We start from the raw sequence: 26,048 nt of genomic DNA on the forward strand, positions 1-26,048 counted from the left end.
TTTCAAAAATGGTACATTGAAAAAGATTTAATTAATTGTATTATAATCGAAATAATTGTAACTCATTAGAATCTCTAAGTTTCCTTTTGTAGACTATGTTATTAGGTTATCTAAATGGCTATAAAATCTTAATAGTTGAACTTGATTTACACCTCATAAGTTCTGAAATCTCCATATTATAAAGTACTAAAAATAATATCATATTGAATATTTTTCTTCATTTTGATCATTAATATTGAGATTTTCTTAGCCCTTTTGAATTTTAGTATACATTAGGCATCATTCCCAATACCAAAAAATACATTAAAAAAATGGCTGAAAAATGTCTCTTAATGACATCTCTAGCAATTCTTGTTTGTCATCCAAGTTCTACTATTAGATGTTTCAAGCCAAAGCCAAGTTCAACTAATTCTCCAAAAAAAGAAAAAAATCAACTTGAAGACAAAGGGATGTCAAAATCAAGAAAGGGGTTGGTGTTTAATTCTTGTACCAACATTTGTGACTCTCCAAGATTTAATGTGCACAGACCGTTTAAGCTGTTAGACGAGATTCCTGAAGGAAATCCTTTAAAAACCATAGTGGAAGATATTTTTCGATTTGAATGGAAGCATGAAGTAGGATACAAAATTGAAAAAATCTTGAAAGTGAACCATAGTGAAAAGGTTATTGAAAATTTTGAAGAATGCAAGAAGATGTCGATGAATTCAAGATCTACGAGAAGTTCAAGTAAAAAGAGAGTAGAGAGAGTTTTCTACCATGGTGCAATGATTACTTGTTCGTTAGGCCTTGACAAGTCGACAAGAATTTGTAACAAGAAAACATGTGGTGTATGCAAAATCATAGTCCAAAATTGTAGATTAATTCATGAGGAAACTAATTGGATTGAATCATTTTCTACTAGTTGTTGGAGTGCACATAGAAAAATTATGAAGCAATTTGGAGATGGAATTTCAAAGAAAGCTATTATAGTTTCAAGAGTGATTGCAAAATGCAAAGAAGATAACAAGGGAGAAGTAAATATTTTGAATCCAAGGGCAATATTACCTTGTTTTGTTATCATATATAGTTTATCTTAATATATAGACCAAAAGTATGCCACGTGAATTTCAACCTATGTTGCTCAGACTATTCAAAAATATTGATTGGCGTGTGCGAGATCCTCCAAAACTAGTGAACTTTTAGAAGATCCAACATGCATAAATTTCAATTATTTCCTTCATTTTAGAACTTAGTAGTTTTTTTTCTTTCCATAGTGCTTACTTTATGCAACTCAGTATGTGTATGGCTATTAGTTACACAACTAGAAAATAAATATGACAAATGTCGCTTTCTAAATAAAAAGTTAAATTGTACACCTATAACGGACCCGAGGAATATCTCAATCAAAAACAATCTATCTACCTTCACATGTTAGGTGTAAAGTTGTATACACATCACCCTTCCCCGACCCCACTTGTGAGATTCACAGGGTACACGTAGGTGTTGTTGAATTTCTGTTGCAGCAATTGATATGCTCCTTGACCAGTGCCTCATAAAAATATATAAAACTGTTGCATCAATTCTTATCACTGAGGGAAAACTTACCTAACAAAGACGCATTCAATTCTAATACAGAAATGAAATTTCAAAAACTAATTATGCCCTTAGATCCCGCCTTTGTAATCCCAACGTAGTCTTTCTGCCTCGGCTAAAAGAACGAAACTAGGCCAATTGATCTTCCAAGAAATAATACAGCTATTGGGATCATTGTTCATCTGTAAGATGATACTGCAAAAAGAAAGTTTAGTTATAACCAGAGCTTGTGGCAACAATTTTAGATGTGTAGTTGCGAGTAATGCCACTCTCACCTGAAATGCAAAGAAATTTCCCATATGATAAATATTTGTCTTAACAATATCGATCACGCAGTCATGTTTCTTGAAATGAGTTTGTCTCCAAGTAATGTAACTTTCCAGCAATCCACTTGTAGCATAAATACAGAAAGCTTTTTTGGTACAACTGCAATTCAGATAAGCAATAAGATGAGAGAAGCCAGTAAAAAAACAAGAACTGGAGTTCTGCATTCTTTCCCCATCCCTTTCTCCTCTTGGCACAAATTGACAAGGGAAAGATAAGCTAGGTTACTCGGACTCTTCAAAAATGCCGCTGAGTGCGTGATGGATCCGACACGGCAGGCAGCATTTTGGAGAGTCCAAGCAACATAGAAGAGAAGTAGTTTTTTCTTAGCTTGGTTCAAGGTTTTCACATAAGAAGTCAATTATAGGTTCCTGCTCCAAATTATGCATAATAGACACTCTTGAGGATGTAAGAAGAATAGCACAGAAACAGTCGATCACCTGCTCCTTTACTGTGCGCAGTGGCTAAGGTCCTATGGAATATGTTCTGCTGCATTTTTGGCTTACAATGGGTCATGCCACATAATGTGAAAGAAGACTACGCAAGCTGGAATACATGGAGTTGATAAGTCCATCAAGAAAGTCTGATCCCTCGAGTTACTTTTTGGTGTTAATAGATTGAAAGGAACCCATAGTCCGATGTTTTGATGAAATCTCAACTCCAAACCACTCTCTTAAAGCTAGATGTTTACTTATGCTGTTCGGTTGGGTTAATTTAACCCCTGTATTTGGCAGTGAACTAATTCTTGACCTTGTTAGCTCTCTAGTACTAGTTTGAAGATTGTAAAGGAGCTAACAACTTTTGCTTATGCTCTCTGTGAGCCCTTTTGTCTATTCTGTAATTTTGCATCTGCTTGATGCTTTTTAATGAAATACCTTCCTTCATCCAAAAAATAAAAAAAGAGACAATAATTGGATTTATAGACTTAGTTACCAAGCCTCAGAAAATTAATATACATAATAAGAACCAGCTAATCAATACAATATCTTACAGAATATACACCAAATTACCAACAAGGTGCATCAAATAGAAGTTCAGGTCGCAATAACAGCATGGGCGACTACTCACAGCTTAATGGAAAGTGGAAGAACTAAAATTAGCTGAAATAAGGATACGGTTGGACAGAGTATTTACCAAATGAGCCTACACTGAGGTGCGATTCCCAGAAGGAGAGTCGGAATGGATTACTCTTCCCAAAGACTTCTTTCAGAACAATAGCAAAACGGCTAGGGTGCCAATTTCTTTTGGATTCAAAATTGAAATACAATATTTTTAAGCTAAGGATGTGAGCGACACAAGTAGAAATGAAAACTAACAAAACTTGAAAATACTGCCTCAATTGGTAGTATGATTCATTGCTCATCAAGGTGAGTGGCCCAACCGAACAGCGCTCAACCAAGAATGCAAAAGAAAAATAAAGAGAAGATAGAAGCAAGAAAGCATCAAAATATGTTCTACTCCGGTATCAATCCTACTGAAAGTAGACTGTAACAGACATATTTGCTACGTGTATATATGTCATATTGTAGCCAACGAAATCTAAGTTGAACAGGACAAACCTTGGAATTTGTTGTCTTCTGTGATTATTCCAAATGTTTCTATGGTCTCACGAATCATGATACCACGTACACCAACTAAGCCTGCTATTTTGCACTGAACAACTGCAAGAAATAAATGTCACAATTTTTCAGAAACAAAGATATATTATCTGTGAGCATGTGCCACTGTACAAGAGTTAAACAGCGAAAATTTTCTCTATCAAAGTTCTATTATTCAGGCTTTAGATAAAGAGAACTGCTTATCCTAATTTAGATCAACCACAAAGAATGCTTGGATCCTTGTAAAACATTAGTGACAGGACCGAATCAGCGAGTAACAATATAGCATTTCCTTGTTATAGTTTTGAAAGGTCTACCTAAAAGAGTTAAAGAGGAGGAGATGTGGCTTATACTTCACCTAGAATAAGTGCACCATGTAAGTCTGCATTAAGAAGACATTGTGATAACTGATTTTTCCTGCAAGACCAATACTGTAGGTGAGAGAGACATACAAGTCAATTGTATATCAGAATCACTAAAGGAAAGGCCTATTTTAGAAAAAACTAAACCATAACAAAAGTGATGAAACAAAACACCAACCCAATATTCTTTAGGAGTTTTGTCATGTAGTCTTTCCACCTATCATGCATTCGCTTGAAGATGTCATAGCTGCAGAACAAGCCATAGAGAGTTTTCAGAACAAGAGATGATCCAGGCAACACCAAAAAGTGAATACATAACTTTGCTGCTCAAATCAATACCCCATATTAAATTAAAAAGGAAATAAGAACAGGAACAGGGGGGGACACCAACCTATAAAAGAACCAACCAATATAAGAACAAGGAATAAGGTCAAGCGCACATCGGATGCATATAAAAGTGAAAGGATATAATATCCATGAGGTATCATCAACTGTAAGTATCTAGGAATATTTGGCTCTATGTGACCCCAGAGTGCGCAAGCCCCAGAAAAAATATAAGCTTTCACTGCTGAACAAGGTGAAGCATCTAACAAGTAACCCTGTTCCTAGAATCCTAGATGAACAACATAGCTAAAAGTCAAATAAGTAGCCAGATGAATTCAATCATTTGGAAATTGAATTTCATGCAGCAGAACCACACTGTGTAAGATATCCATTTTGGGCTTTAACTTTCTAGATAAGCAATATATATCATTAACAACATAAGGGAGAAGAAATAGCAGCCTATTCATCTTTTGTCCTCCCAAGGTTAACTGTGCAGATAATTACCACATCAGATCAAATGATATGGAGGTTGATAGATTGTTTAGATCATTACACAGTATGCAATATTGCAACTCCTTGTAAATACTCACAGCACCTTCTGGTTACTGGTCATTCAATAAAATACCTTCCATGATTAAAAAAATAATAATAACCGCAGTAGATAGAGGACGACCGATATCACATGCCACATGAGATTAATGTAGCAGTTGATCTCTTAATCAAGACCATCGCATGAAAAGGTCATCTTACTGAGAATAATTCACACCAACTTCATTTTAGACAAAAAAAAATGCGTGAATTATTCTTAGAAGATGACCTTTCCACGTGATGGCTCTTAATTTAGAGATTTTAAGAAAATCTTTACCATATCAAAACAAATAAGTAATCACACCACAATTGAATCTACAAATTACCATGAGACTTCAACATTCAACTTCCAACATAGTTAGACTCATCTAGTCAAACAGAAGAAAAGACAAACCGCAGTGTACTGTAGCAAGTTTAAAAACTACACATGATTCCTCACTGAGTAGATGGAACTCACTTATGGTACTCTTGAGGCAAATCAAATGATCCAAACTTCTTATGTTGTTTTAGGGACATATGTCTTTTAGATCTCTTCGACTGTCTCTGCAAAGCCCGACTACAAGCTCCAGTAGCAATGCTGCTTTTTTGCACAACACTATCAAGAAGAATCCAGTTATCAACTTTCACATTTTTTGACCCCTGCATATATTTCTGAGCTGAATCACCATGTTGGAGAAGATCATGCAAAATATCGTTAGCAGTCATGTTTTTACCAGAAATCTGCAACAAACAAACGGGATGAGTAATGAAGAAGCGACTAACTAATAATGCGCATCCTTGAAACATCATATTGATCATGTTTATTCTTACCTCAGTGGTAATTTTCAGAAGATTATCGTCTACTGAATGGGATATCTGAAGGTATGCTGGATTATTCAGTTCAACATCTATGTGGTAGGACGAAATTTAGCATCCTGAATTAGTCTCATGTATACCTTTCTATGGATAAAATGCAAGAAAAGCATACAGAGGAAAATGTTGTACCTTGAGCAGATGTATGGCCAGAAAAAGATATATAGCCTACAAATAAACCAGGAAAATGTTTGGATGAGATAAATCAATAAGGGTTCATTTTTTATTTTTTTTTATTTTTGGAGGATGAAATCAAGAGGGATCACATTAAAATGTCTAACTAACATTCCCTGCAAAACGCCAACTGTTACACTGCTTTTGGATGCCAAAAGCTTACAGATAAATCAAAGAGAATATCAGAAAAAAATTCACGGTTTAGCACTGATTTCAGAACCCTAACAGGGATGTCAATATCAGAAATGATGATGCAACCATATGTTGACAATCAGATTGCAGATTTGATGGTTGAGTTGGCGCGAAGTCAAGATAAAGAAATTGGTGATGGAACTATTGAAGTTACTTTCATGGCTAAGTCAGTTCTAGAACAAGTGGAGAAATTGTTAGAACGTGGTATTCACCCTATTTGAATCACGGAAGGATATGAATTGGTTTCAAGTATAGCAGTTGAGCATTCGGTGCATATTGCACAGAAATTTGAATTTGGTGAATAAGTTTGAACCTTTGATTCAAACTTGCAGAACTACTTTGTCATCTAAGAGAGTGAACAGATGCAAGCATAGACATGACTGAGTATGCTGGATTAAAGAACTACTTTGTGATTAAAGAATCTATAAATCACAATAACTTAAGATATCCTTTGAAAAATTTGTAGCCAAATCAAAAACGGTTTGACGCATCATATAACAATAGTGCCAATTATTGAAACAGTGGAAAGTACTGGTATTTCATTTAAGAAGAAAGGCCAGAAACCAGTTTTAGCCTATGCCATATAAAGACAGTCAATCACGGTTACAGTTAAACCTAGAGACCCCCCCCCCCAAAAAAAAAAAAGCTCAACTTTACTTCCCTCCAATGAACCAAAACACATTAGCTGCTACTTTAAACTTGAAATTCGTTTAAGAAGACATAAGATTGGAACATAATTCCACCCAAAGTGCAGATCAAGGAGAAGGTTTGCAGTAATCTGATGTCCAGGCATAAAATACAATATTAGTCGAATTCTATTATTAATATAGACAGCATGAATATAGAGGATTCCTTGAATTCAAGAGTGGAGCCAGGTAGAAGCAAGGGGTTTATTCAACGGAAAATTACCCTGTATATACCAACAAGTCCCCTTGGCTTAATTCTTCATTTTGGCTCAGCCACAATAGTTGATTGATAAATATTAAAAACTAGTGACACAGAGAGGAAAAAATAAAAGAAAGAACCTTTTTTGGATGACGGAGCTGAGGAAGTAGTAGTTGATTTGAGCGGCGAAGGCGAAGAATTGTTACTCTGGGAAGAGGTGACTCCAATGTTGTTTTCAGCTAGAGTTTTTGTTGTAGTAACAGCTACTCTCTTGTTCTTGTGCTGCTGTTGATGAATTTCAGCTTTTGCTTGAGCAAATCTTCGCTCTAATGCCTCCATTGTTCGTTTTTTTTGTTGTTCCGCCATTTCATTCGCCATTGTTGTGCTTCCCTCTCCAACCTACTGTTGTCGCTGCTGCCGTTTGATTGCTGTATTGTGTTTGTCGTGTATATGCTGATGGATGTTGGGTTTGGGTCGATTGGGAAATAAAAGTGGGCTGAATTGGGTTGGAAAAAAAAATAAGTCACGTATACTCACTCAAAAATAACTTAATTACTCTTTATAACTATAGTTTGATGATTACAATTTGTAGCTATATATTATAGGGAGGAGAGAGGAGAGAGGCGAGCAAGAGAGGGCAAAGAGTGAGAGAGATGTAAATTGTATATGTATATCGGTTAGATAATTATATATTATACATATGTATTTGTATATATGACAAGCGAGATTGGGAGAAGGAGGAGAGAGGCGAACGAGAGAGGGTAGAGAGTGGGAGAGAGGTGGATTGTATATGTATATCGGTTAGATAATTGTATATTATACTTATGTATTTATATATTCTAGCGAATTATATATATACAAACGTGACTAATTATATAAACTCGAAGTCAGCCCACGTAATTAATGTATAATGTTAGTTGTGAGTGGTAATTATAGCAAACTATAATTATGATGAGTAATTAAATAATATAAATTTGCTTAACCACGTAATTTTTCCAAAAAGGAATTGGAGGAATAAATTGGGCTGAAGGATAAGGGAGATAGCCATAATATAGATTGTGCAGGATCAAAATTGGATGTCAACAAATATATTAAGAGATAAAATTGCTATTAATCAAACTTAATAAATGTGTTGAAATCCTTTAAATTACTAATACATAAAAACTCATGATATCAACAATACATCTCTCAATATACAATAAAATATATGTAAACCAGAAATATACAATAAAAAATATTAATAATACATAATAGACATTATTTTTTTAACTTTTACTTTTTGATGATGTTGGTATTTTTAAACTTTATTATTAATGGTAGAAGATGTGATTCTTCTGCAATGGTCGGTTAGGATTGAATAGGAAAGAGAGTATATTTTACGTTACGTAAAAGCAAACCTCACATGCGCCTCACTACTTCTCGAGCGTTTGTTTAGAAGGCGTAATTGAAATTGATGTAATTATTAAGATAGTAGTTATCAGTTTAATAATTATATTATTTATTAATTATATTAAATTATTTGTTTGTTTAGTGTAATTATAAATGTACTGTTTGATTGCACAAGTATAATGATAAGGTTATATTAAATTTGAAAAACAAAATTAATTATCTAAAATTAAAAATTTATATTAAATAAATAAGGGTCTTTATAAATGATATTAAATTAAATATTTAAGATATATATTGTCTTTTAAAAATATATTAATCAACAAACATATGTTCTTAATTAACTAATATTATGAAAAAAACAATTAGTATATTTATTAAATTAATAATAAAACCTAAAAGTACAAGATTTTTATGAATAATATAAAATACATGTTTTGCAAAAAGATTAATGTTATAATATAATGTTGTAAATTATGAAAATATTTGACGAAAAGATAATCTATCAAATCTAACTAAAAAATAAATGAATTGTAACGTGAAACATCAAGTCAATACTATTAAAACAAATGAAATTGAAAATATAACATAAGTTCTAAATTCAAAATAAAAAATTTAATATAATACTCGTATGTCAAATTTCAACATAACCTACATAAATATAATTTAAAAGAAAATAAAAATGTAAATCTATAACCTTATTCAACAATGAATTCTACTTTAGTTTAAAAACTTAATACTAACAAAATTATATAATGAAAAAAATAAACATAAAATAAATCCATAAAATAGATAATACGAAAAATTGCATGGAATCACAAAAAGTAAAGATTGAGAATGAGAAGGAAATGAAATATAAATAATATAATATAAAAAATATTTTAAGAAATTTTTAGAATAATAAAATTAAAAATAAAATAAAATAATATAAATAAATATAAATTAAAACAACAAAAATAAAAATTTAAAAGTAATCAGCTTATAATTACACATGTAATTATCAACAATTCATAGTTTCTCCTTGAAAATTGAAGAGTTTAACAATGTATGTCATTTATACTCAATTACATGTTGATCAAGTAAAACATGCTAGACAACGTAATTACACCAAATCTAATTATCATAATGACTTTCCAAACAAGCCAATACAATTCTATCTCATAGTACGAATAATCTCATCATATTGAATGTGTAAATTTTGATTGTCGGTCAAGGGGATGAATTATTAGTATTATTCTGAGTTATTCATTAATCATGAATATTTCATCACTATTTAAATATTTTTCAAAACATTATGTAACACTATATAAACTAGGATAATTAGTATTTGTGTGTCAATATTAACAACATAATATTTAAAAATAACATGTTTGTTACTAATGAGATGTATGATGAAAATGAAATTTATGTTGGTGAAAGTAGTAGTTATATCAACTATAAATAGTTTAAAAATTGACAAGAATAATAATATCAATTATAAATTTTATTTATATATGAAACACAAATTTAATAGATATGAAACGCGGGGAAATTTATTACTTTTTATAGAATATAAACTTATATGTTAATTTTATATTCAAAAACTGTAAAATCATAATATGAAATTTCTATATCAATTTTTTTTGTATTTGGCATATGATACGTAGTCATAATTTGAAATCAACGTTGAATATGTGATTTGAAATTACGAGATTTCAAATTTTTGTAAATTTAAAACTTGACCCATAAAATTATACTATAAATAAATAAATCATTTTTTAATAATTCTTTTAAAAAGCAAAAAAAAAAAGCGGCAAAACCAAAAGAATAAAAAGAAAAATAACTAAAAAAGAGAATGGGCCCCACAGAATTATTGTACATTAATTAATTACTGTCACATACTTGCTACTACTAAGTGACCAGATCACTCTCTCCTTTATACAATATTCTCTCTCCACTGTTCCTTTGCCGGCCACCGTGCACCGCCACTCTCCTCCGCAAAGTCCCCGGAACACGGCGGCGATCTTCCCTACATTTCTCACTCTATCAGTAAAATCCTACTTATAGTTTTACTAACACTAAAATAGATAGTCAACAGTTACCGGAAAACTCGAAATTTATGTTCATATTTGCTTCGTAATGTGTGTTTGTAAGTGTAGACAGCTCAACTGAAAACTCGTGTAGCTGGTGGAATCTATAGGTGAAGCACGTGTGATGAAGCATTTAGGTGAAAAAACGATGAGCTACAGCTAATCAACTAGATATATATTGAGAGATAAGACGTACGATGGCGGATGTTGCAGTTGCGAAGTCATGGAGAGACGAGCTAGCGAGTTTAGTGGAGGATAGTGGGATAAGGTTTGCCGGAGATGCTGTAGAAATCTCTGCTCCGACGTATTCTACGCCGGCGTTTGAGGAGAAGAGATCGGTGTATGAGTCGCCGGCGATTGAGGAGGTTGTAGCAGAGCCGGAGAGTTTTAAGGACCAAATCGAGGGTTTCGCAAAGGCTTGGGGAGAAATGTTGCTGGAATTGATGAGAGGTTGTAGAGATGTGGTGCAACAAAGCTTGTTGACTGAGGAATCTTACATTGTGCAGAAAACTAAGGGTCCTTTAGCTGAAGCTTCCAGGAGGTTGAGTGTTTTGAACGAGTTTTTGCCGGAGGATCGTGATCCGGTGCATGCGTGGCCGGTGATTTTCTTCGTCTTCTTCCTCGCCCTGTCCGGTAAATTTTTGCTTTCTGTTAGTACTTTGAGCATTTCTACTTTAGCATTGGCATGTAGACTCTGTACCCCTCAATTTTGAATTTTGAATTTCGAAGTGTGAGGTTTTAGTTACTGTAGTAGTCAAAATACTCGTCACCTTTGATTACCTTTTGTGGATTTTATCCATGTTTGATTGATTAACTTCTCATACAAGTTGTGATTGTAGAACTGAAATTCTTTATCTAAAACATTCGGCTCCACATAGAAATGGAAGAATAGGAAAACTATTCCCTGTTTAGCGGGCAATCTTAGTATCTCAGTTGATTGTCTGACTATCTTAGTAGCTCAGTTTGTTTATGTTTTAAAAAAGACTCCTTGTTTGGCACTATTACTATACGGGGATCATATTTTTTTGTTGCTACAGTTCTAAAACAAAATTTAAAATTTTTCTGATCTTTAGAATATTGTATTTTGTAGTACTTATTGTATGGTTTCTGAATATGTGAATTTCATTTCGAAATTTTAAGAAATCCAATTTTTTTAAAAAGTAGATGAGTTGACGTTCATGCTCCAACCATTCCATTCTTCTGAAGACGATGGAGTAAAGAAATTTAAAGTCTTTAACTACTTAAGATCTCTGGAAATTTTCGAATCTAGTATTATCTTCGATGAGGAAGAAGCTTTAGAAATGTTTCCTCTCTTTATTTGTGGGATCCATTGTAATTTTATTAGTCACAGTGGGATCCATTGTAACAATTTTTAGGCTCTATTACTATGTTCCCGGGATCTTAATTATACTTCCTTCCTTTTTCCTTGTGGTTCATGATTCTCTTGGTTTCTCTTTTGACAATTGGTGACATCTGCAGCATTGAGTGTAAATAGTAAACAAGAAACCTCAGGCAAGCTAGTGAAAGAAGTGCACATACATCCTCCTAGTGCTACTCGTTTACTGCTTCCAGACGGCAGACATATGGCATACCATGAAATAGGAGTTCCATCAAACAAAGCTAGATATTCTGTAATTGCTCCACATGGCTTCCTCTCTTCTCGACTTGGAGGTAGGAACTTGCTGTATAGCTAGTACAACAACAACAATGGTTGATGTTAATTAGTTTGTTCTATATGGTTTTTTGTGATAGGTATACCTGGAGTGAAAGTATCACTTCTTGAAGAGTTTGGCATTCGTTTGGTAACTTATGACCTTCCAGGTTTTGGAGAGAGTGATCCTCACCCTGAGCGGAACCTTAACTCATCTGCTCTGGACATGCAATACTTGGCAGATGCCTTAGGAGTTGATAGTAAATTCTGGGTTTTGGGCTACTCAAGTGGAGCAATACATGCTTGGGCTGCAATGAAATTTATACCTGATCGAGTTGCTGGTATGTTCATTCTCCCATTTTTATGTCAACTCTTCTCTACTAAAACGTCAAGGCTATTTTTTCTCTTTTGACATGAATGGAGTGTCAAAGTTAAAGTAGAATGGCATGGTAATATGCAATTAAGACAGTTCACCACAATCAACAATTGGTTATCTCTTAAAATAGGAGAGATGAAAGGAACATCTCTTGAATGACTCACACTGTAATGCGATAGCTTACTTGGTTGTTGGATCGTCTGATAAAACATCACCCTCTAATTGATCACATAAACCTTACTCTTCAAATTTCTGATGATTTTATCATCCTGTTACAGGTGTAGCTATGTTTTCCCCATTTATCAACCCATATGAATCAAGCATGACCAAAGAAGAGACGAGAGAAACTTGGAACAAGTGGACAAGGAAAAGGAAATTGACATACTATTTAGCTCGAAGATCTCCAAAATTTCTTGATTACTTCTATCGCCGGACATTTCTATCTGGAAATCATGGTCAAATTGATAAATACATGTCTCTGTCGCTGGGACAAAAGGTAGATATTTTTATACAGAAGAAATTGAAAACCCTGCATGCAAATAATGTGAAATTTGAGTGAGTGGATTTCAGCTATAAATTTTCAATGTTGGATCCCCCTACCCCCTCCGGTCCTCCAGAGGTGGTCTTATCAGTGATTATGGAAAGCAAATGTTACTTGTGCACCTCTCAGAAACAAGAAAAAGAGAGTCCACAATGTATTCATTCTTATATTTTCAGTTTGGATTGCCTGTAGTAAGTGACCTGCACTAACTAAAAACTTAAAAAGATTTCATTCCAAAATATAATTCTTTTATTATTTTTTAAAAAAGTGAACACTTTGCATCATTACGAAAGCAGTCAAGTTCTTCCTCTTCCTCTTTTTTTGTTTTGTTGTGTTTTGTTGTGTGTGTGATAGGTGTAGCAGAAAATTGTAAATTCAGCCCCTACCTGGAGAACCTCAATTCCCCAACTAGTTGGATTGAGACTGATTTGATTGTATTTGTGAGAGATGCAGAAAAGAGACATGGTTACTTCTCTCTGTCTTCTGCTTGCAATGTCTTCAGTAACATTTTAATTATCTTTGCCATGTATTATCTTGTGTTCTCAGGATAAAGCGCTGATCAGAGAACCAGCCTTTGAAGAGTTTTGGCACAGGGATGTTGAGGAATCAATACGTCAGGGCAGCACTAAGCCATTTATAGAGGAAGCTTCACTTCAGGTGTCAAATTGGGGGTTTAGCCTTGTGGATCTTCAAGTGCAAGAAAAGTGTTCTGGTAAAGGGATTCTATCATGGCTTAAGTTTGGTTATGGTCAAGTGAGGTGCGAATTGACTGGATTTCTAGGACCAGTTCACATATGGCAGGTTTGCGAACATTCAAATCTTATTTTTTCGGTTTCATCTGCTTTCTCCGTTTCTTCCTGCATTGAGTTTCTTTAGAACATTGTATGTGCAAAGATAGGATTGTCTCAACTGTGTAGTACACATTTCATCAGCATTTGAATTATGAACAGGGATTGGATGATCAGGTTGTACCGCACCAAATGACCGACTATATAGCTAGAATTCTGCCAAGAGTGGTGGTGCACAAGCTTCCTGACGAGGGACACTTTTCCTATTTCTTCTTCTGTGACGAATGCCACAGACAAATGTTCCTGACCATTTTCGGAAGCCCTCAGGGGCCTCTTGAAGAGAGCATTGAAGCTCCAACGGAAGAAGATGGAGAACAGGAAGCTGCAAATCTAGATTTGGCAGCAGAATGAGCAGAAAAGGTTTCGTCATCACTAACTACTGATGTATATACTACACGAATGCTCCGTTTCTCCAGGAGCACAAAAGGTCAGGTGTACGAGCAGTCCTAATGGGCTCCAAATATTTTTCATTTTTTTTGTCTTGGGTGGATAGTGCTTTTCGGATTTCACTACGAATTGTAACAGCAGAAGTTGAGTAACAGAAGATCACAGGAATCTCTTTTTTTTTTCTTTCTCTAAGAGGGCATATCTTTGCCTTGTTTGTTACAAGGATCTGTGTTTGATGACCAATTTGACAGAAGGTTGATCGTAACATCTCCAGTGATGCTTATTTTCTAAATTTTTGATGTAAATTTCACTGTATCAGCAAAGTCTTTAACTGAGCAAATAGATTTTTCTTGAGACGAGGATCTAGTGGAAATGACCTCTCTCCTCTCGTTAGGTAGGAACAAGGTCTGCTTACCCCCACTCTCCTCAGATCCAACGTGTGGAACTATATTGGGTATGTTGTTAGAATTAAAAATATTAGAGAATGAGTAATACACAAGGAACATAATTTGATTCCTTGCTGATCTTGTCAAAGATTACTGGGTGCTGGCAACTGGTATTCAAAACCACATAATTCAGATTTTGGAAGCATACACATTTCTGGTTCTGCTAGTAATATTACTGCAATTCCTCAGCCTCCTTACCTATACAAATGGAGTGAAATGCCACATGACGACAACGACAGTGTCTGGAGAGGATGGTGTGTAAGCAGTGCCTTTCACCTACCCAAAATGCCACATGAATAGAGAGAATTCATATAATCGACTTCTCAAGCTTGCTTAGAATTAAAACAAACTAGTTGTAACTTGTACATCTTTTTCATTTAGAAGAATTATAATGTATTCTCAATGTTCTAGTGTCTAATTTTTTGCCTAAAGACTCTTGGATTTGGAATGTCTAAGCACCAGCAAAAATTTCGTGTAGCCTAGAACGCGGATCCATTGCTCTTCGTCTGTCCAAGTAAAGTGTCTTTCGCCTCGTTTATTTTAGAAGCAAGGTAGTGACTACCTCCTGCATCTGGATGGTTAGCTACCATCACCTTCCTATGTGCTTCCCTCACTTTATCTGCTTCAGTGCTTTCCCTGTTGAAGATATTGATGTCAATACAATGAAATCCAGAAAGGAAAACAGAGGAGAAAGACTACTCGTCCTGCTGTTCTTATATATCGAATATCATTATACTATACAAACACCAACAAATAATAGCGTTAGACCAAAAGTCAAGAACGCCAAAAATGTGGTGCAAACCTAACAGGTTCAAGGATAGCGTTATGTAGTTTACCTCCATATAATTGAGGCGAATAGTACTAACTGTACCTTCAGAGAAAGTGGATTTGATAGTGAAGTACTACGATCAGACTAACACGTTCACAATGTAGAACGAAGGATTTTTCAGAATATAGAAATTTTGGTTGTTTAAAGAATAGAGATTGTATTCATATAACGACTTAACCTATGTAGCAACAACATACCCAACATGATTCCCACACGTGGGCAGTGGCGGAGGCAGAAATTCTATCAAGGGGGTTCAAATAAAAAAAATGTTGTTGCCTGGAATCGAACCCGTGACCCAAAGCTCACATAGGCTGAATCCTGACCCCCATAAACCATTGAGCTACTCCTTTGACATAAGCTCAGGGGGTTCAATTTTAAATATATACACGTACACAAAAAAATTGATCTTATATATATAGTGTAATTTTTTTTCCGAGGGGATGACCCCCCTGGACACACTATAGATTCGCCCCTGCACGTGGGGTCTAGGGAGGTTAAGGAGACTGTTTCTTATAGACCTTCGACTCAAGGAGATAGATTTAACTTGAGTAGTACTTTAAAACATCTCATATAGGAATTGCAGCAACGCGTTAACATGAATGAGAGAACAGACCTGACTCCAAGAATCAAAGCTGCTTCCCTTCTGTTCATTGTAGGCTGAAAACCTCCTTCATAAAACTTGCGCATTCTCGCAGTGGGAGGTCTGGCCTTAAATGCTTGCCATGCCTGGACTCCATACCTTGAAGCATATGCAGCAGCGGCAATAGCCATTCCTGCTACTAATGGCGCGACCTGAAGCACAATTTAGAATCATGTAAATTTCGAGTGTAAACAAGACAAAATACCCTTCTCCACTTAAATACCAGACTATGAGGCATTTATTTGAGGCGAGGTACGGTGCCTAATGTATGGAGCTATCTCAAAACCGTTTTTCCCAATAATATTCCCATTTGAACAATGACTCAAGAATGTACAAAGAGGCAACCAATCAGATGGAGATGCCTTTTATCCTGCATCGGTACAAGACCCTCTATACTAGATTTAGCTAATTCGGGTGCAGATGGGGATTCCCTCAAAAAAGCAATCAATTAGAATCAAGAAAATAAAAAAGGAAATAGTGAATCAAAATCTAGATAGATCCCTATCTTTATCTCTTCTATCCACGGAGCTCAAGAAGCCGGTCTGTTCCAAATGGTTTAGAGCGATCCGTACATTGCCACTTCCAAGAGGTTTTTTCAAAGGAAAAGGTAAACCGTGACATCATAAATGGAGTCTGGGGAAAGTGGTGTGTATGCAAACCTTACCTACCGTGGGTAAGGTAGAAAGGTTGTATTTGATAAGACCCCTTGGCTTTAAATACAAGCATTTTCGAAGCTTTATTACCATAACTAAAAGGATAAAGGTTCCCATAAGAATGAAGTCCATAGACAACAAACACAGAAGATTAAAGATGCATAAAAACCCAATACTCACATAATAGAAGAAACCAAAGGCTTTTACAAAGAGACTTGATGTCAAACAATGATACCTTGGATCGAAAATAGCAATTTCTCAACTCAAGTTCATAGCATAACCATTTTAAGCAACAATCTCAAATCAAAGAATTAAAGGTTCGAAACTTTATGCCCCAGGGCGTGCATAGCTCAATTGGCAGAGGTTGAGGGATTTGCGGCTTAGATCCCAAGTTCCAGCCCTATAACTAACTAACAACAACAACAACAACAACAACAAAATACCTAGTGTGTCCCAAAAGTGGAGTTCGGGGAGAGTGGTATGTACACAACCTTATCCCTACCTTGTGAAATTAAAGAGGCTAATTCCGATAAACCCTCAACTCAAGTAAACAACAACAAGAAAATGCCTAGTGAAATACCACAAGTGGGTCTGGGAAGGGTAAAGTGAAGGCAGGCCTTACCACTACCTAGAGTGGTCGTTTCCAAAAGACCCTCGACTCAAGAGCAACAAACATCAGCTCAAGTAAAGCATATCAAAATCAAGTATCGAGCCTAGGGGCAGGCCGAGTATCCTCGAGTTACAAAGGCTGCAGTTGGTCATAACTCATAAGGGTTGGTCTCAGACAAATTTTCTTGAAATAAAAGATGAAAAGTTCAAATCTCTATGATCAGAACCAGCAAATAACAACCCCCAAAAAGTACAAAAGCATAGAACAAACACAGATGATTAAAGATTCATAAATTCCCAGTATCAACTATTGAAGGTAAACAAAACAGACAATTGCTAAGTTTTTTTCACAATTAATAAGAGTTTAAAGAAGTAAAAATTATGAATCTTTTACCACAAATACAGTCCTAAATTAATAGAAGAAAAAGAGTTCTCACCATTTTTTCTGATGGTTCTTCACCTAAGAGCTTGAATATAACGAAGAAGAGATTTAGACCAATTGAGAATCCATTGATGTTTTTTTTTTCAAATTTATAAGTTTTTTTTTTGTTGGGTCGCACTTTTTCTTGTTAGGGTTATTGCTCTGTCCATTTTTATTTGTTCACTTTGTATTTTGCACGTGCCTTATTCCGCAAGTAAAAGTGAATAGATGAAGTATTATCAAGTCACTCGAGAAGATTATATATTTTATTATAATATTCATATTAATTGATGTATGTTCTTAAATAATAGGAAATAATTTAGAGAATAAGTAATTAATATTAAGAGTAATGTAATTTTATTTTTGAAGTTACAAATAAAAATAAAAAAATATTTTTGAAATATTAGATAAATAAAAATAAATGGAAAAAGTATTACTAAGTCATTTGAGAAGACCATTTATAGTAAAGTCTCTTTGGAATTTGTGATCTTGAGGTTACATAAAATTTTACATGTTGTCACATATAAAGGTGATTTAATGATATAAAAATCTCTTTTTAAGTTATTGTGTATCTAATTTGAACTCATTCCGTGGTGTTAAACTCTTCTTCTTTTCCAATAAAAGTTATTTTTTGTTTTATTTTATGTGGCACTTTTCAGAGATTCAAACAAGTCTATTTTTTATCGTAAGTTTTTCATAGACCTTTTAAACATTTTGAATTATCATTATTATGATTTATAGTATGTTTTACGTAGTTTATAAATATATAAATTTCATTTCAAAAAATTTGAAGATTCCATGCGCAAATTGTTAGTCAAATTTAAATTGGTTGACTCTCGAAAAACGATTTTCTCCATTTTAATTTAATTGTCTGACTTTAGTTATTGAATTTTGAGAAGTAAAAGGAAAAATATATTTATCTAACTTTGATTTAACATAAAATTTTGAGAAGTAAACAAAAATAATTAAATTTTGTGGTCTTAATTCTTAAACCCGACAACTGAAAAATTGCAATTAAGGAATTGCCAAAATAATAAATTTTTTTTAACTAAAGAAAAGTAAGACAAAAAATTTGAAACAATATTTTTAAATTTTGTGATCTTAATTCTTAAACATGACATTTAAAAAATGGCAATTAAGAAATTGCCAAAATAATCATGTTTTTTTTTTTCAAAGGAACTAAAAAATAAAAAAAGTAAGACAAAAAGATTAAAACAGAAGAAGTAACTGCATGCTTGCTGGTAAAATTCACACAAATATTTTTTTTCCAGATGTATTTGATCATTCACACTTCATGTATATTTTTTCGTAAAGATTCATATAATCGACCCCGACTTATTTGGAATTGAGACGTAGTCATTGTACACGCGTGCATTTTCCAATCACATTGTCTACTTGACTATATTCACTCCAGAAAGTTTCTGCAGAAACATGGGAAGGTGAAACAAGCAGTATCCAATTGTCTGAACAAAGAAATAGTAACATTTTTTTCTTTCACTATTAGGGTGTACATAGTACTAAAAATAATACAATCATATATGTAATCACAGTCAAGGACATGTTATCTAAAATGATTCACAACTATTGGCACTTTTGTTGGCATCGACAACCGCGAGAGAAAGTAACGCGAAAAGCAAGTCATCCAAGGCAAAGCCCGTACAACAACATACCAAGTGAAATCCCACAAGTGAAGTCTAGGAGGGAGAGGTTGTTTCTGAGGGACATTCGACTCAAGTGCAGCAAATCAAAGTAGTTGATATCGCACAAAGAATGGCATTTTTAACGCATACCTATAAGCCAGAAGGGTGGCAGGATTGCTTATTGTTTGTGACAAGAATAATTAGTTGACGACTCCATTCACATGATCTTCGGTGATGGAGGTGTTCAAGGAGGTGTTAAATTTTGGTGGGCCTGAATGCCGCCTTGGTCTGGCAGGTGACGGTGGATAAGAGAGCCGCTTCTTCACAGACCCTGCTGATCCTTTTTCTGGTGTGCCATTTTCCATGCCTAATGGACTTTGCAACCGTGTTTTGGCCGTCGCAGACTGAGTGGACACCATGTAACTTGGGACTGAAGGCGAGCTTGCCAGGCTCTCATCATCTCTTATAGATGATCCTGCAATGCTGTGCCTCCTGTTCCGTTCTGACTGCATGCTTCGGATATCATCATCTTGGTTCATTGCACTAATTCTCGGGCTTGCTGGTTTCAGTTTTCTGGCTGCTGCTACTGAAGTGGTTGGCTTGGAAGGGGTTGTTGGAGAGTGGTAGCCTGATGGATGGCTCGGCTTTTGGCTGGATGGAGACGAAGGGAGTTCAGAATTCAGCTGATGACGGGCAAATGACTTCGCAATTTCTCCTCCAGAAATGCTCACGCTTCTAACAAATATCTGATCGGTTTTAAGTTGTTTCTCAGACATGCTTTGACTTTCCCAAGGCCTAGCACCCGTCCACCGCTCTAGCCAGCTCCAACCCCATTGCGGATTGGTTGGATCCATGAACAACAAATTGGTAGATCTTGATGATTTCTTCCAGGTTTGCTGTTCAGTTTTAAAAATTGACACAATCAATGACTCATAAAGTTCTTGTTAGCTCGAGAAAAATTATAATCTCTAAACACACCGATCATTCAATCTCTCGAGTCTTGCATTAGTGTATGTGTAATAGGGGAGGACAACATGAGTGGAGGCCAAGCTATCAGCAATCTTTCATTCTGAATTTTGGACATACGATTTGGGATCATGTCTAAACGGGGCCTTATAATCTATGAAACAAATATTAGTTGAATACCTGGTGAGAATATGAATATGCAAGCGCTCTTTCTCGTCTAACTGCAGCTTCATATTTGCTGAGCAAGCTAGCTTCAACCCGCTCCTTGGATTGTAGACTATCATCCCATTCTTCTCCTCTCTATCAAAAAATGAGAAAACAAAGAGTGCTGTTAGATAAGAAGTTCAAATTCATTAGGAAAGTTCATATTTCCACCAGAATAAACATTCACCTACTTAAACCAAAAGACGAGAACCCTCTCCCTCCAAAGAGAAGAAATGTAAGTATAAACTTGGCTGACAACACAGAATGATACAAAGATCCCTAGCTGTTCAAAAGAGAGCTATAGGAAATCAACAAAGTATTTTGACCAATTATAGAAGATGTTTGAAACAAAATAACTAATCCCGTCTTGCAGCATATTCTGAGCACCATTCTGCTGAATTGTGACATAACTTCCCCACCCCAGGACCCATAAGTAAGAAACTTAATGCTCCCTCTTGTTTCAATTAGTTTGTTGACTTGACATGAAGTTTAAGAAAGTAGAAAAAACTTTTGAATCGTGTGGTCTTAAACTAAAGATATGAAGAACGTACCAAAATCCCTTTTAATTTTGTGGTCTTAAATATGTCACGTGGAAAGTTAGGATTAAAGAGTTGCCAAAAAGAGGAAAGAGGCATTCTTTTATAAACGGACTAAAAAGGAAAGTAAAACGAACAAATTGAGACAAAGGGACTATGACTGAATGGCATTCTGGTTATTGAGGGGTAGATTTATCTTGAGTGTGCATATTGAACAATCATGTTCGTCTATTCCAGCACCAAATCCTCTCTTTAACGAGAAGAAGAGAATAAAAGAAATAAACTAACCCTCAGACTCTCAAGTTCTTTCACATGCTTTTGCATAAGCTGCCTCTGGAGAGCTCGGTTCTCCTCCAACATCCTGATCCTTCTTGAACTAATCTGAGATTGCATCCGAGATAGTGTTTGCATGCATTTTAGAGCATTTGCAGTTTGTCTCTTGGCCGTAGGTCCATCAACAAGCGATTTGAGTCTGACAAGTCCTCGTAAGGCCCTCAATGCCCTCCTAGCCTACAAATGATAAACCAAAATATTTGCAAGGTTATCTCAGCATCAACCACTTCTTCTACATTCTCCGAAAACGAAACAACATACATTTAGTGCTATTTATTCAGAAGTCATAAACAATTGAAACAAATGTGACCATATCAGGGAATACCAGTCAAAACAAAATGCAAAACTCGATAGCAAAAAAAAGCATACCAGATAACCTCGAAATGCAGTCTGAACTCTTATTGCAGCTACTTCCTCTTGTGATTTGCCAGAAAATTGGTTCACTGTAGTCAACCGGACAACCTCTGCAGCAGCATGGGCAGCTGCGACAGCAGCTTCAGCCGCTGCAGCTGTGGCAACTGCAACTGAATAAGCATGTTTCGTCTGCTCCTCTTCCACTTCCTCCAATTTGACCTCTTCCACAGGGGGGGCAGGAACAGGACGAGGAGGAGACGCTGTTGCAGTTACCGCGGTCGAAGAGTCAGGGAGCGTATGCTTTTCTTTCCCAAACCATTTCTTCTTTGATTTACTTGCTTTCTGATGTTCAAGCACAATAAGTATCAGCAACTAGATAACAACAACAACAACATACACGGTGTAATTCCACAAGTGGGGTCAGGGGAGGGTAGAGTGTACGCAGACCTTACCCCTACCTTAGGAGGCAGAGAGGTTGTTTCTGATAGACCATCGACTCAAGGAAAAGCATATCGAAAAGAAATAACTGAAATGGAACAGTATCTACACCTAAAAAAGTGTGATAATGGAAGTACTAAAGACATTAGATAGTAACAGAAATCGACGGACAGGAAGCTACACGACAAATACTACAACTACTAGATGGATAAGCGAGACAATACTCTACTACCTACTAATCTTCTACCCTAATCCACGTTCCTCCACAACCTCCTATTAAACACTAGATAAACTAAACAAAATTCACAAGGAATGGATAGAAACTATGTTGCTCAGACTCTCCAAAACGGTTGCGGCACCCGCGTCAGATCCTCCAAAATTGACAACTTCTGGAGGATCCAACACTCACCCGAATACATTTTTGAAAAGTCCAAGCATCATAGAACAGAAATGCTATTACAATATACCTTGTCAGCCTTTTCCTTAGGATCTGGGCTCAAAGCCTTCTTTACAGAAGAAAACCAGCTTCCTTTCTTCCCCATCTTCTTTTCATTCCACAATTTGCCCTATAACACAATAAATTACACACTTAAGTGATTGAACCTCTCTATTAAGTGCCTAAATTACACAAAATAAAGATCCAAGATTTTTAAGTGCCAAATTAATCTAAATAACACAACTACTAAACCAATTAGATAAATTAAGCTTCAAAGATCTCTTCTTTTTTCAACTGAAAAACAAAGAAATCAACTTTAACAGAAGATAATGCACCAAATAGCAAAAACTCCACCAAACAGTAGAAAGTCACACTATATATACAAAGGTCAATTTTTTTTGTGTATATATACTATACAACGAAACCTTGATGAAAATTCTGACTCGGCCATTGCCACCAAATATATACAAAAAAAAAAAAAAAAGAAGAACATTTATATAATGTACTAAAGATCAAACATTTCCCAGTTATCAATCATACAAACAACCAAAAATTTCAAGAAAACTGAAAAATCAAACAGGAAACAAGAAAATACAGAGCTAGCATACAATAAGAACAACACACATTTTTAGTTGATATTTAAAAAAAATAAAAAATACCCAGTAAAGATTGGAGCTTGATAGATCTATGGGAGCTTATACTTCTTTATTGTGTTCTTGAAAGGACCATAAGCTTTTACTTTTTTTTCTTTCTTCTCAAAATACAGAAAACAAAAAAGATAGAGAAAATAGCTGGACCCTTTTGGTGTCACCCCTTTTGAGATGAGCACTTGTTAGTATTGAAGTGAGGGAAGTAAGGAGAGAGGAAGAAAGCAGATCTTGGCTAAAGAAAGATTTATTTATTGAAACTGTCGAATTCGTATTAAAGTTCGATTAATTAGATTATCATCATTCAGAATCCATCCAGTAGAAAGATAACTATCTGAAAAAAAATTATCATACTCATAAATAGAATTTAAAATATTAAAAATGAAAAAATCTTATCCACTTACACCACGTCCTTCCATGGTTACGAAAGAAGAATCCAAGAATGAAAATATGAAAAGATCATAATGAGATTGAATTGAACTAAATAAATTTGACTTTAAAAATTAATTTACTTGATTCTTGATAAGTTTAAAGTAAATTATTATTTTAAATAAGAGTTAAAGAAAAGATGTTACACACCATTAAAGTTTAAAGTGAACAATGAATAGATGCTTCTAGTTCTTTATTATGTGCTTTTCTCAGTAATGTTCTAGTAATGATAAATACTAAAGGTTGTTACTTGTTACTCTTTCTGTATCTAATTATTTATCTAATTTTTCTTTTTTATTCGTTCATTTTGATAAATCATGAAATGATTTTTTTTTTAGTTTATTATACTCTCAATTAATTATTTTGAAATATTAAATTTTTTATTCATCTATTTCATAATTAATAGGGATAAAATGATAAATTTATGATGTCAATCATTATTTTTTTAATTATTGTGTCAATTCAAAAATGAACAAATAATTAGAAATAGAGAGATAATACAAAGTTCTAATCTGTGTTTGTTAATATTCCACTCAAGGTGAAGTTGACATTTCACCAATAACAAAACATCAAAAGTTTTTGAACTAGCAAGAACCAAAACTTATATGATTAAAACATAGACGTAAATTTGAAGTAAACTCTTCTCTTCTTAAATTATTATTTTTCGGAAAGAAATTATGAGACTTCGGGTTTAAATTTCAACCGAATAAAAATTATTACTAAGTATTTTTTTGATATGTTTAAATTATTATAGATAAAATTATTTAATATTTATGTTGGTGAGGATTAACGTAACAAATATTATGTAAGAGTTAAAAGATGAATGCAAATTTATTTGAGCTTAGGTGGCCAACTGTCACCTTCTGTCCTTTATAACAAAAAAAAATAACTTTTGTTAAACCTGATTGACAAAGATGTGAATATTATAAAATTAAACCTATGGTTGTTATGGCATTTCTTTATTCATCGTATAATATCAAGGCATTTATTTAACTAGATTACTTTATTGACATATATAGGAATACAACCGTTACAATAAAATATAATGTAAGTTTTACGTGACCGTTATTATTATTATTATTATTATTATTATTATTATTATTATTATTATTATTATTATTATTTCATTTTATCATGATCAACCCCACAAATTGATAGTGCATTTGCATTTAGTCCCACACCTTCCTTTGTTTTTTCTCCTCTTCTTTTTGTTCTTTTTGTTTGGAACAAAACATAGTTTTGGAGTTATTATATTGCTATAGATAACATAGTGATTACTTGTTGAATTTTGTATCTACTTTCTTGACTTTTTAGAGAATGGACAAATGGAGTTATGTTATAGAATATGTTTTATAGTGGTGGGTAAGATCCAAATTGTTATACGAGGTAGAGTGTTGGTTAATCAAGAGATATATGTTTAGAAGATGAAAGTAGCGGAAATGAGAATGTTCAATTGGATGTGTGGATATACGTACTATTAAAGATAAAATTAGAAATGAAGTTACACATGACAATGTGGAGTGACCTCCGTAAAAGACAAGATGAAGGAAGTGAGTTTGAGATGGTTCAGATAAGACAAGTAGACCAAAGAAGAATTGAGGAGGTAATTAGACAAGACATGATACATCTTATCTTATTGAGAATATAACTTAGATAAGGTGTGTAAGAGAACTAGGATAAAAAAGATTAATAGGTAGCCGAGTACATTTTGTCATACTTTTATGTGCGAGAGGTAAGGAGTCAGTCTCATCTTCTCATCTTCCATGTATTTAGTAATATTAGTTAATAGTCGTGTAGTGTCTTTTACTTCAATTCTCGCTAATATTTGTTGATTCCTTTGTGTATCTAGCCATTGTTTTCTCATTATTTTACTTTCAATTTTTCTTTGATTACTCTTTTCTTAGTTGAGATTCTATCGAAAATAGTCTGTCTGCCCCACAAAATATTCAGGGGTAAAATCTTCATACTAGTAGTATCATGTGTTAAGAACAATAAATCAAAATATATAATTATTAATTCAAGCCCATTTAATTCACTTTGTTCTTAAGAAATATTTGGTCTCTTTTATGTATCCGAGGTATTGAATTACTTTTTTCCAGGAAATATTAGAATAGTAGTACCTCAAATATCAATAACTTCGTCGAACTTAAAGACAATCTCGAGTCACCACAAGGACTTTACTTTATTAAGACAATATTAAAAAAATCATTGTCTAAAATTTGAGGCATGACTTCTGAATTCATAGATAATAAAAGAGTGTGATGAGGAAGTGCAACGCAAAAGGTGCATTTTTTGTGCCATCCCAAAATGTATATNAATAAAATATAATGTAAGTTTT

The 26,048-nt window shown here is 34.3% G+C and overlaps 4 protein-coding genes across 6 annotated transcripts; 1 reads left to right on the forward strand and 3 right to left on the reverse strand.

Moving 5' to 3' along the window:
- Positions 1–1,677: 1,677 nt before the first annotated feature.
- LOC125870827 (ribonuclease MRP protein subunit POP4-like) lies at positions 1,678–7,300 on the reverse strand. The gene is made up of 9 exons (XM_049551365.1): positions 7,012–7,300; positions 5,753–5,788; positions 5,579–5,655; positions 5,226–5,488; positions 4,035–4,103; positions 3,853–3,911; positions 3,456–3,557; positions 1,848–1,998; positions 1,678–1,767 (listed from the first exon to the last, which is right to left on the reverse strand). Exons 1-8 carry the CDS (start codon positions 7,247–7,249, stop codon positions 1,901–1,903), a joined length of 942 nt encoding a protein of 313 aa, XP_049407322.1. The 5' UTR covers positions 7,250–7,300; the 3' UTR covers positions 1,678–1,767; positions 1,848–1,900.
- A 2,867-nt stretch (positions 7,301–10,167) lies between these two features.
- On the forward strand, positions 10,168–14,393 carry LOC125870819 (uncharacterized). Of its 2 annotated transcripts, XM_049551357.1 has the most exons (7): positions 10,168–10,463; positions 10,540–10,959; positions 11,806–11,997; positions 12,079–12,318; positions 12,632–12,849; positions 13,441–13,695; positions 13,845–14,393. In XM_049551357.1, exons 1-7 carry the CDS (start codon positions 10,451–10,453, stop codon positions 14,091–14,093), a joined length of 1,587 nt encoding a protein of 528 aa, XP_049407314.1. In that variant the 5' UTR covers positions 10,168–10,450; the 3' UTR covers positions 14,094–14,393. The 2 variants fall into 2 exon arrangements, with proteins under 2 accessions (XP_049407314.1, XP_049407313.1); XM_049551356.1 differs by having other exon boundaries at positions 10,168–10,959.
- A 623-nt stretch (positions 14,394–15,016) lies between these two features.
- On the reverse strand, positions 15,017–17,846 carry LOC125870829 (mitochondrial import inner membrane translocase subunit TIM14-2). Its single transcript, XM_049551368.1, has 3 exons — positions 17,744–17,846; positions 16,018–16,196; positions 15,017–15,211 (listed from the first exon to the last, which is right to left on the reverse strand). Exons 1-3 carry the CDS (start codon positions 17,744–17,746, stop codon positions 15,055–15,057), a joined length of 339 nt encoding a protein of 112 aa, XP_049407325.1. The 5' UTR covers positions 17,747–17,846; the 3' UTR covers positions 15,017–15,054.
- Positions 17,847–19,219: 1,373 nt separating this feature from the next.
- Positions 19,220–23,473, reverse strand: LOC125870820 (protein IQ-DOMAIN 2-like). Of its 2 annotated transcripts, none has more exons than XM_049551358.1 (6): positions 23,294–23,473; positions 22,666–22,764; positions 21,776–22,102; positions 21,362–21,583; positions 20,514–20,633; positions 19,220–20,263 (listed from the first exon to the last, which is right to left on the reverse strand). In XM_049551358.1, the coding sequence occupies exons 2-6, from the start codon at positions 22,738–22,740 to the stop codon at positions 19,568–19,570; spliced, it is 1,440 nt and encodes a 479-aa protein (XP_049407315.1). In that variant the 5' UTR covers positions 22,741–22,764; positions 23,294–23,473; the 3' UTR covers positions 19,220–19,567. The 2 variants fall into 2 exon arrangements, with proteins under 2 accessions (XP_049407315.1, XP_049407316.1); XM_049551359.1 differs by having other exon boundaries at positions 23,432–23,455.
- Positions 23,474–26,048: the final 2,575 nt, after the last annotated feature.

Source organism: Solanum stenotomum, chromosome 7, assembly GCF_019186545.1.
Source record: "Solanum stenotomum isolate F172 chromosome 7, ASM1918654v1, whole genome shotgun sequence".
NCBI lineage: Eukaryota > Viridiplantae > Streptophyta > Magnoliopsida > Solanales > Solanaceae > Solanum > Solanum stenotomum.